The sequence below is a fragment of the Sus scrofa genome, chromosome 15 (assembly GCF_000003025.6).
Source record: "Sus scrofa isolate TJ Tabasco breed Duroc chromosome 15, Sscrofa11.1, whole genome shotgun sequence".
Lineage (NCBI taxonomy): Eukaryota > Metazoa > Chordata > Mammalia > Artiodactyla > Suidae > Sus > Sus scrofa.
This window is the reverse complement of record NC_010457.5, coordinates 47,162,426-47,175,142: the sequence shown is the minus strand read 5'-3', so window position 1 is coordinate 47,175,142 and position 12,717 is coordinate 47,162,426. Positions and strand designations below refer to the sequence as shown.

The 12,717-nt window shown below is 35.3% G+C and overlaps 1 protein-coding gene across 1 annotated transcript in view; it reads right to left on the bottom strand.

Annotated features, from left to right (window-relative positions):
- Positions 1-12,717, bottom strand: part of LOC100049687 (ADAM3b) — a gene marked incomplete at its 3' end in the record, with an annotated part of 90,583 nt that overhangs the window by 20,044 nt on the left and 57,822 nt on the right. The window contains 4 exon segments of the mRNA NM_001098595.1: positions 689-775; positions 10,442-10,634; positions 10,898-10,988; positions 11,471-11,666. Of these exon segments, the coding sequence (NP_001092065.1) occupies positions 689-775; positions 10,442-10,634; positions 10,898-10,988; positions 11,471-11,666 (567 nt within the window).

Below are 12,717 nucleotides of genomic sequence, written 5' to 3'. Positions count from 1 at the left end.
GCCAGATGAAGCAAGATGATTGGCCAGAGGAAGCCCAGAAGGACTGTCCCCATGCAAGTGATTTAAACCACCTCCAAAGGTGAATGTACAACAGCATCACTGTACCACTACTTAACAATAGTTAAAAATTTATGTACAATAGTTAAAATTTATATTATCTGAAAGTCCATCTTCAAATATAGTATGGAAGAGACATGCGGGGAAACTCAATGAAGCTATTCAATGATGAAGCAGATCAGAATGAACAGAAAACAACTCCTATAAAAATATTAGATTATAAGTAATATGTGTAATATAAATATATTGTGTGAATGTTTAAATATTTTCTACACCTCATATAATTTTCTTTTTGTCTTTTTAGGGCTGCACCTGCGGCATATGGAAGTTCCCAGGCTAGGTGCCCAATCAGAGCTGTAGCTGCTGGCTTATGCCACAGCCACAGCAATGCCAGATCTGAACCACATCTGTGACCTACACCACAGCTCATGGTAACGCCAGATCCTTAACCCACTGAGCGAGGCCAAGGATCGATTCCACATCCTCATGGATACTAGCCAAGTTCGCTAGTGCTGAGCCACGATAGAAACTCCCTACACCTCGTATACTTTTACGCATTATTACACTGAAAAGTGTTATTGACATGGATCAAAATAACTATTATTAAAAATAGATTAACCATTGTACATACCCCATGTCCACGGCATCGTGCTGTGGAGTTACAGTTTGGTCTTTGTACGTAGTCACTGATATTTGTGCAAGATCCTCTCATACAAAACTAAAATATTAAAACAACAAACAACAACAAAATTTTAAATGTAAAATCAGGAATTGAACAACTGTGTTAGGTATGAAAATTAGGTGCACAAGATATAAATACTTAAGATGAATCTGCATTTCACATATACTCATTTTAATAAGGGAACTTGGAGTCAAATGGTATGTTGTTACCTAATCAAATATCAGATTTTGAAAATCAAAAACTGTTATTCCCTTGAAGGAGCAGAACTGTGCATTTATTGATATTAAATAGTATAAGTACAAATATAGCCAACCTGTATTGACCATTTGCAATGAGCTAGGATCTGTCTTCACTTTTTCTATGCATTTTTATAACATATACTCATATTGACCTTGTGAAGGAGCTATGTTAATCCTCATAGTTAATAAGAATTAAATGTATACTTTTAAGGTCATGGCACCAGTGACTGACAGAGCCAATATTCAGTACAAGAATTACTTTACTCATAGAGCCCAATGATCAATGCTCATCAAAACCAGTGTTCCCGTCATTTTTACTTTTTACTTTTTCCAACTTTACTGACAATCTCTCTTAAATTTTGCATCATTAGCAAAGTGACCTTGAAAAATTTATTTCATCCTTCCATACCTCACTTTATCTGTCCTTGAATTTAGAGTAATAATTATAACTAATAGGTTATGGACATGAAGTAGCTTGTTATGCATAAAGGAATAAAAGCCATGCTTAGCACATAGTAAAATGCTCACTAAATACAGGATATTATTTTGAGTATCTATCTATTTAATCTAATTTCTATGTAGACTTTATGTTAATATTTGTCTATCCAAATTTCACTTTAGTTTGAGTATCTTTGAGAGAATCTACTAAGACTACCTGATGAATTTTCTTAAATATGTCATAGAATACTCACTATCTGATGAATAGTCTAAAAAAAATCATTATTTTCTATCACCATCACTAATTAAGAAAAGAACAAATATCAGTTTGTTTATTAACTGAAAGTGCTTTGATGAAACCAGCAAGAATAACACCAGAATTATCTGTCCACAAAATTATTTTAATTCTAGTGCTCCTTAAACATTGTAATTGAAGCAACAATAAACTAGTCACACTTCTTTGGGTTGTTTTTAGGGGACAAATAGCCATGAAAATTTAAGAACCATTCTTCTGAGATAATTTCCTTCATCCAAACAGATGAAATCGTAGCTGGATCTTTTATAACAACAGGAAAAGCAAGGGACAGTATGAAAATACTCAGCTTTTGTCAATGGCTGGGATGATGTTTTGAATATTAACTATCATATAAGATCCCATCTTTAAATAAGAGACAATATAGTGTCCTAGAAGAAATCATATCTCAGTTAAAAAAAATAAATAAATCACTGACTTAAAACTATTTCCTGAGGAGAAAAGTGTGGATTATGTAAGCATATTTTCATACCATTCTGTGTATAAGAATGGATAGGAGAATGCAATTAAGATGGCAGAGTAGAAGGACTTAACCTCACCTTCTTTCATGGAAACACCAAAATTACAACCAACTGCTGAAGAACCATCAACAAAATACTCTGAGGGAAACAAAGACTCTACTCTAGGAGGGTGCAACAAGCTTTCATGTACACTGGGTCCCAGGGAAAAGCAGACACTCCAGAAGAATCTGGGTCAGAGGATCTCCTGGGAAAAAGGGGGCTTCTATGGCTCCCCTTGGGGAAGGATATTGGAGGAAGAGACCTTGGGTATAATCATGAGTGTGAACTCCTCTGGAGGTAGCCATTTTGGAAAAATCTGGTCCCATCCATCAGGGCTGAGAAGTCCCAGGCCAAACAACCAACAGAGTGAGAACATAGCCCCACCCATCTGCAAACAGGCTGTCTCTGATCATAGCCAGAGACAAAGCCCCACCCACCAGAGGATAATAATCAGCTCCACCTACCAGTGGGCAAGCACCAGTCCCTCCCATAAGGAAGCCTGCAACAAGCCCTTGTACCAACTTTACCAACAAGGTGGTAGGCACCCGAAGCAAGAGATGTTACAACCCTATAGCCTGAAAAAAGGAGACCCACACAAAAATCTATACAAAATGAAAAGGCAGAGAAATATGACACAGGTGATGGAACAAGAAAAAAACTCAGAAAGATGGCTAAGTGTTTTGAGGATTAGCCTCCATGAAAAAGACATTAAGTAAAGATAGTAAAGATGATTCAAGGTCTTTGGGAAAAACTGGAGCCAAAGTTTGATAAATTACAAGAAATACTAACCAAAGAAAGAGAAGTTTTAAGGATAAGAAAGCAGAGATTCAAAATACAATAACAAAAAAAAAAAATTCACTAGAAGGAACCAGTAGCAGAATACAGTAGGCAAAAGAAGGAATAAGTGAAGTGGTAGACAGACTGGTGGAAATTACTGATATAGAACAGAAGAAAGAAGAAAGAATGAAAAGAAATAAAGACAGTCTAAGAGTGCTCTGGGACAAGTTTAAATGCACCAACATCCACATTATAGGAGTGCCAGAAGGAGAAGAGAGAGAGAAATTCCTGGAGAAAATATATAAAGAGGTAATAGCTGAAAACTTCCCTAATATGTGGAAAGATTCACTTACTCAAATCTAGGAAGCACAATGAACACCATATAAAATAAACCCAAGGAGGAACACCCTGAGACACATATTAATTAAACTGACCAAAATTAAAGACAAAGATAAAATACTGAAAGTAGCTAGAGAAAAGCAACAAATAACATACAAGGGAACCCTGATAAGTTTATCAGCTATTTTTTCAGCAGAAACTCTGCAGGCCAGAAGAGAGTGACATAATATACTTAACGTGATGAAAGGAAAAAATTTCCAACCAAGAATATTCTACTCAGCAAGGTTCTCATTCAGATCTGAAGAAGAAATCAAAAGCTTTACAGACAGCAAAAGCTAAGAGAATTCAGTACCACTAAATCAGCTTTATGACAAATACTAAAGGAATGTCTCTAGGTAGAAAAGGAAACAGCTAAAAATAGTAAAATTACAAATGAGAAGGCTTACCAGTAAAGGGAAATATAGTAAAGGCAGGAAATCATCCACACACAAATATGCTACCAAAACCAGAAATCATGAGAAAAGAAGGGTACAAAGGCAGGACATTGGAGATGCATTTGCAATTAAAAGACCAACAACTTAAAACAATCATATATATATATATATATATATATATAGTCATCAAACCACAAGAGAAGAGAACAAGAGAAGAAAGGAAGAAAAAAGACCAACAAAACAAATCCAAAACAATTAACAAAATGGCAGTAATAACATACATATCAATAATTAACCTAAATGTAAATGATCTAAATGCTCCAATCCAAAGACAGAGACTGGCTGAATAGATACAAAAACAAAACCCACATGTACTCTGTCTTCAAGAGACCCATTTCAGTTCTAAGGACTCCTACGAACTGGAAGTGAGAGGATGGAAGAAGATATTCCATGTAAATGGAAATCAAAAGAGAGCTGCAGTGGCTATATTCATATCAGACAAAATAGACCTTAAAATAAAGAATGTTTGTTACAAGGGACAAAGAAAATCATTATATAATGAACAAAGGATCAATCCAAAAAAAGATATAACAATCGTAAATACATACGCACCCAACATAGGAACACCTCAATATATGAGATGACTGCTAACAGCCTTAAGAGGAGAAATCTCCAATAACACAATAATAGTGAGGAACTTTAACACCCCACTTATAGCAATGGACATATCATTTGGACAGAAAATCGACAAGGAAAAAAAGGCCTTAAATGATGCATTAGATCTGATGGACTTAATAGATATTTATAGAATATTCCATCCAAAAGCAGAAGAATACACATTCTTCTCAAGTGCACACAGAACATTCTCTAGGATATATCACATTCTTGGCCACAAATCAAGCCTTGAAAAATTAAAAAAAAAAAACTTGAATCATATCAAGCATCTTTTCCAACCACGATGCTGTAAAAGTAGAAATCAACAACAAGAAAAAAAAACTGCAAAAAACACAAACACATGGCAACTAAACAACATGCTACTAAACAACCAATGGATCACTTAATAAATCAAAGAGGAAATTTTAAAATGTCTAGAAGCAAATGACAATGAAGACACAAGGATCAAGACCTGTGGGATACAGCAAAAGCAGTTTTAAGAGGAAAGTTTACAGCAGTACAAGCTTACACAGGGAAACAAGAAAGATCTCAAATAAACAACCTAACTTTGCACCTAAAGCAACTATATGAAGAAAAAACAAAACCCAAAGTTAGCAGAAGGAAAGAAATCATAAAGATCAGAGCAGAAATAAATGAAATAGAAAGGAAGGGAACAATAGAAATGATTAATGAAACTAAAAGCTGCTTCTTTGAAAAGATCAACAAAATTGATAAACCCTTAGCCAGACTCATCAAGAACAAAAGAGAGAGGACTCAAATCAATAAAATTAGAAATGAAAAAGATGTTATAATAGATATCACAGAACTACAAAGGATCATAAGAGACTACTACAAGCAAATATACATCAATAAAATGGACAACCTTGAAGCAATGGACAAATTCTTAGAAAGGTACACTCTTTCAAAACTAAACCAGGAAGAAATAGAAAAGATGACTGCACCAATCACAAGTACTGAAATTGAAACTGTGATTAAAAAACTTCCAACAAACAAAAGGCCAGGACCAGATAGCTTAACAGACAAATTCTATCAAAAATTTAGAGGAGAATTAACACTTACCTCTGAAACTATTCCAAAAAATTGCAGAGAAGGAACACTCCAAAACTTATTCTATGAGGCCATATCACCCTGATACTAAAACCAGACAAAAAAGTAAATTACAGGCCAACATCACTGTTGAACATAAATGCAAAAATCTTCTACAAAATACTAGCTAACTGTATCCAGCAATACCTTAATAGGATCATATACCTTTTCGCCAAGGATCAATGGGATTTATCCCAGAGATACAAGGATTTTTCAATATATGCAAATCAATTAGTGTGATAAACCATATTTACAAACTGAAGAATAAAAACCACATGATCCTCTCAATAGATGCAGAAAAAGATTTTGACAAAATCCAACACCCGTTCCTATAAAAAAAAAACAAAAAACAAAAAAACTTCAGAAACTTGGCATTGAGGGAACCTATCCCAACATAATAAAGGCCATATATGAAAAACCCACACCTAACATCATTCTCAACGGTGAAAAGCTGAAGGAATTCCCTCTAAGTTCAGGAATAAGACAAGGATGCTGCTCTTGCCACTTCTTTTCAACACAGCTTTGGAAATCCTAGCCATGGCAATCAGAGAAGAAAAAGAAATAAAAGGAATCCAAATTTGAAAAGAAGAAGTAAAACTATCATTGTTTACAGATGGCATTTTACTATACTTAGAAAATTCTAAAGATGCTACCAGAAAACTGTTAGAGCTCATCAAGGAATCTGGTTAAGTTGCAGGATACAAAATTAATACATAGAAATAGATTTAATTTCTATATACTAACAACAAAAGATCAGAAAAGGAAATCAGGGAAACAATCCCATTTACTATCACATCAAAAAGAATAAACTATCTAGGAATAAAGTTATTTAAAGAGACCAAAAAAAAAAAAAAACCAAAAAAATTGTACTCTGAAAACTATAAGACACTGATGAAGGAAGGCAAAGATGACACAGATGGGAAGATATACCATGCTTTTGGATTGAAGAATCAACATTGTCAATATGACTATATTACCCAAGGCAATCTGCAGATTCAGTGCAATCTCTATCAAATTACCAATGGCATTTTTCACTGAACTAGAACAAAAAAATTTTAATTTGTATGGAAACAAAAAAGACACCAAATAGCCAAAGCAATATTGAAAAGAAAAAGCAGAACTGGAGGAATCAGCCTCCCTTCAAACTATACTACAAAGCTACAGTCATCAAAACTGTATGTTACTGCCACAAAAACAGAAATATAGATCAATGGAACAGGATAGAAAGCCCAGAAATAAACCCACGCACCTAGAGTCAACTAATCTACGACAAAGGAGGCAAGACTAAACAACAGAGAAAAGACAGTCTCTTCAGTAAGTGGTGCTGGGAAAACTGGACAGCTACATATAAAAGAATTAAATTAGAACATTCCCTAACACCATACACAAAAATAAACTCAAAATTGATTAAAGACCTAAATGTAAGACCAGATGGATACTCTAAAACTCTTAGAGGAAAACACAGGCTGGACACTCTCTGGCAAAAAATTGTGGCAATATCTTCCCAATTCCACTTCCTAAAGTAATGACAATAAAAACAAAAGTAAACAAATGGCACCTAATTAAACAAATGGGACCTAATTAAAATTCAAAGTTTTTGCATAGCAAAGGAAACTGTAAACAAAACATAAAGACAACGCACAGAATAGGAGAAAATATTTGCAAATGAAGTGACTGATAAGGGATTAATGTCCAAAATGTATAAACACCTCCTACAGTTCAATATCAAAAGAACAAACAACTCCACTAAAAAATGGGCAGAAGATCTAAACAGACATTTTTCCAAAGAAGACATACAGATGGCCAAAATACACATGAAAATATGCTCAACATCATTAATTACTAGAGAAATGCAAATCAAAACTACTGAGTTACTAGCTTACACCAGCCATAATGGCCATCATCAAAAAGCCTACAAACAATAAATGCTGTAGAGGGTGCAAACCCTCTTACACTGTGGGTGGGAATATACACTGGTGCAACCACAATAAAAACACTATGGAGGTTCCTCTAAATACTAAAAATATAATTACCATCTGATCCAGCAATTCCACTCTTGGGCATCTATCTGGAGAAAACCATGATTCAAAAAGATACACTTGTACTCCAGTATTCAATGAAGCACTATATACAACAGCAAAGACATGGAAGCAATCTAATTGTCTATCGCCAGAGGAATGGATAAAGAATATGTGGTACATACATACAAAGGAATTGTGAAATTATTACTTGTCCATATAAAAGAATTAAAAAATGCCATTTGCAGCAACATGGATGGACCTACAGATTGTCATACTAAGTAAAGTTAGTCAGATAGTGAGTGACAAATATCATATACCACTAATATATGGAATCTAAAAAGAAAAAAGGCTACAAATGAACTTATTTGCAGAACAGAAACAGACTCACAGCCTTTGAAAAACTTACGGTTACCAAAGAGAACAGGTCAGGAGAGGGAGAGGTGGACTGGGGATTTGGGATGTAAATGTTCTAAAATTAGGTTGTGATGAAAGTTGCACAATTATAATAAAATTCATTGAATTATTTAAAAAAATAAAATGGGCTAAAAAAAGAATGGGTAAGGAAAAAACAATTTTATTTATTCATTCATTGATTAGCTTATCTATTTTTGGACAATTATATGTCCCGGACATTGTTTTTTGAAGTTTTAAATGAATGTCCTCAGATGAACTTAATGTCTCTTACTTACTTGTGGTATGATCAGCTTGATAAACTCCTGTCCTGTCTTATAAATAGTTTAATGAAGCCTTCTATCACAACCAATATTAAGCAAATTCACTTTAATGGAATATTACCTATCTCTGATATATTATTCACCCAATATATTACAGTATTAAACTTAGTATTTACTTATAATTTTTATCATAACTAATAAGGAAGACATACTCCTCTTCATGTTGATAAATAATAAAAACTCACGCCTCTTTTTCTCTCTCGTCTTTCCTATCAATCAACAGATTGATTTTTAAAAGGACCCACATTTAATGAGAATGTGGTAAAGAAACCTTTTCTTTCTAACCTCTCTGAAAACAACTGAACACTGTAGAATAACAAATGAAAATAAGGTACATCCTTGATGAATTTTTAAAATAACCACAGAATGAGTCCAATTCAAATTCACAGGTGTGGTGCCCCCCACAGTGCCTCTCTTTCCCAATAAATGAGAGTAAAGGAAAATCAGAGACAGGCAATTAGAACTTCCTGGGATTTGAAATAAAATGAAGGTCACTGTTGGATGAAAGGAAGTGAGAAAGCAACTACGTGGAACACGGTGGCAAAGGAGAGAACCTAGTTGATTAGCCTCACAACATACTAGAGGAGCTGCAGCCTCAGAGTCCTAAGGAAAAAACAGAATGAAGAGCTGAAAGGACAAGATTGAAAAGGGTGGCCACAGTGTGGAATGATCAATGGAAGCCTATCTGCAAAACCACAGAACTAGTTAGTTCTCCATATTCACTACTCACCTCTCCCTTTATCTCAGTTACAGGACACCCTCAGCACAGTATTTTTATCCCAAGGGAGAAAAATTAGAAGAGTATTTTATTTCTTAAAGCAATTGAATTCATGGCGATTACAGAATTTGGGCTTCTGCAGTGGTGTGTCCTCTAGAATAGGCACTCTCCAATTAAACTACTGGTAGTACCAAGGTCTAAAGGCCAGCTTCTGAAATAGACCGTCACGTTGTTAGAGCAGGAAGAGAACTAGTTATCAACAGGAAGGTGACATGGCCCAAGTGGCAGGAAACTAGACAGAACATCTTTCCCATTGGTGGGATAAGTTTACTGTTTGCTTCCATTTTTCTTATTTTTCATGTCTTTAAACTCTGTTTTGTTTGTTTGTTTGTTTTGTTTTGTTTTGTTTTGTTTTAAGGCAGCACCCACGGCCTCTGGAAGTTCCCAGGCTAGGGGTCCAACTGGAGCTTCAGCTGCCAGCCTACCCCACAGCCACAGCAATGCCAGATTGGAGTTGCGCCTGTGGCCTACACCACAGCAGTGGCAACACTTGATCCTTAACCCACTGAGTGAAGCCAGGGATCAAACCCACAACCTTGCAGACACTGTTGGGTTCTTAACCCACTGAGCCACAATAGGAGCTCCCTGTTTTATTCTTATGGCTTAAGAAAGGCAATTTTTAATAAGTATATTATGCTTTTAGAAAAAGAATTAGGGAAGTAGGCTAATGAGTAAATATATGTTTTACTTTCTTTACAACCAAATTAACTCTCTGTTGTTGCTACTATTCAGGTTGTTCTGACCTGCTTTTTGAATGTCTTATTTGATAATTTTTTCTTCCATTTTCTCACACAAATTATTGCACACCAGATTCTGGCCTAAGGAAGAGGTTAAGTGAGATACTCAAGTGTATCTCACTTTAAATACCTATAGTAAAATTCATTATGAAAAGTGACACATAATAAAGCAAGTGTTTCTTTGATCAACAGAAATTTTGCCTTTTAGGGCTTAAGATCAGGATGCAGTAAACAAAATGGTACCAATTACAAATAAAAAATCTTGGCGTTCCTGTCATGGCACAGAGGAAATGAATCCGACTAGTATTCATGAGGATGCGGGTTGAATCCCCAGCCTCATTCAGTGGGTCAAGGATCCAGCATTGCCATGAGCTATGGTATGTAGGTCTCAGATGTGGCTTGGATCCCGCACTGCTGTGGCTGTGGTGTAGGCTGGCAGTGGTAGTTCCAATTCGACCCCTAGACAGGGAATTTCCATATGCCACAGGTGCGGCTCTAAAAAGAAAAAAATTAAAATTAAAAATAAATAAAAAATAAAAAATCTTAAGCTCTCTCATTCTCAATCTTGCTCTTACACACACACAGACACACACACACACCACATATAACATCAAGAAAAAATTTTATTTACCTGTTTTGGACCACACATAGTGCCATCCCATGTATAGGTAAAATCCTCCGGTAAATTTACTGGTGTCGAATTTCTTAGTTGTGCAGATACACATAAAAGGCCTTTATAGTAAGTATACTGAGTATCAAAATTTTTAAATGGCACTACTTCTGAACGCATCCAGGTACAAACTATCTTTCCACAACCCAAATCCCTGTTATATAAGACAGAGAAAATTACTCATGTGTTACCTAGTAACACAATATATTGCTTAATAGTTCAAAATATGAAGACAATTTATAATTTTATTATGATCATAACACCAAGGTTATTCAGAACACACATCACCTTATGAAGTACAACATGTAAGTTTAACTTTATATACTACAGTCATCTCTCATTTGTACTGATTCTTTGTAGTATATACGCTTACACATACACAGCATTTGGAAAATGTATATTTTCTTAAATACACACCGATAACGACAAAATCGACCACGACAGTTTCCAAAGTTATCTGTTTGGCCATTCACATGTTGTGAACATAGATCAGAACCTCCCCTTGCAACTGAAAATATAGATAAAGTTTCAATTACTCATCTCAAAAAACATTAAAAACTAAAAATGGTAATATTTATATAGAGACATCGAGACAACAAAGCCCAATCAATGTCATCGACTATAAATTTTAGGTGCCATCTACTGGCTATACATGAAGGAGAAATACTAAACATACATACTTGAGAAGAGAAAAATTGTTATGATCATGAAGAAATGATTAAGAGGTAAAACAGTCATTTGCTTCCTTATCTGTAATTCTAATAGTCTACTCCATTTCCAGCAATCACCCGAAATTGGACTAAAATCCTATTCTTTTGTCCTGTACTTATTAGGTCTATTTTACCTCTTGACATGGGTCAAAGTTGCTTTGATTTGCAGTTTTATCACCAAATTTAAACAATAATTATTATTATGGATATAGCATAGATTATTGACTTTAGAAAAAAATTAAATTAAACCTCAAAATAAGAGAGAGATACAACTTATTACATTTTCCAAATAACTCTGCACACTGCTTATCTGGATCTCGGCACAATCCTTGAAAGCAAAAGGCAGTCTTATTATTGCATGTTTCTAAATCAGCAGATTTCACATCAGGTACACAAAATTCAGTTATCCCATTGCAATATTCTGGAAAATCGCACACATCTGTGCTTCTCCTACATAGAGTTCCTCTTTCAGCTATCTGTGAGAAAAAGAAAAACAAACATTTGTTTTTAAAGTAGTAAAACAAAACGTGAAAAATTTTAATAGCAAAATTGTATTTTTAACTATCACTTTCTATAATTATTTAATGTTAAGTTATAAGTTTACTTAAAAGTTCTGGTAAAATAGATTGGAAAGAACCCAAATATCCCTAAGTGGATGGGTGGATAAACAAATTATAGTATCTGTACAACTGAATGTTTTCAGCCACATAAAGGAATAGAGTACCCAAGCCCAACCTCTGCCACTTCTAATAAAAACCTCCCTCCAGGCAAACTTGCAGAAAACCAAAACTGTGTATTTCTAGCTGTGACTACATGACAGGAAAAAAAGAACTTAAACTGGTATAAGCTGACTGAATTTCAGTGGGACAAAGGTCCTCTGCAGCTCCTTAATGTCTTGTCTTAATGCGAAGATTTCCCCCTTGCAGTGCCATATTGTTTTGACCTACTTCCAACTGCCAAGGGCAGAAAAGGTGCTTGAAATGCATTCTGGGAAATCGCCATCCATTTCCATGAATCAGAATGACAAAAGACCCCTGCCTGCTATAACCTCCTCTTTTTTGTATAAGTTTGACTCCACTTGTAGTCATGGACAAGGTGCTTTTGGAACATGAGCTCCCCTTCTCCATTTTCCAGCCATTGAATAAAAGCCCGTCTCGCTTGCATGAAGCACAGTTTCATGATCGGCAGAACAAACCTAAGCAGGAAAGCACTCCTGGATTGAGACAGAGGGCCTTCAGTTTCAGATAGGGCTCCAAAGGGGGGTGGGGGTGAAGTCCCATCTAATTCAATAATAAAGGAAGCTTGGTGCATAATTGGTTGGGAGTTTCCTGTTTGGGAGATGAATCTGTGATGGAACTAGATCCAGGTGGTAGTTCCACAGCATTGTGAATACTCTAAGTGCTACTGAATTGTTCACTTGAAAATGGTTAATTTTTTGGAGTTCTCCTGGTAATGCAGTGGGTTAAGACTTTAGCATTGTCACTGCTGTGGCTTGGGTAGATGTTGTGAGTGCTCCATCCCTAAATC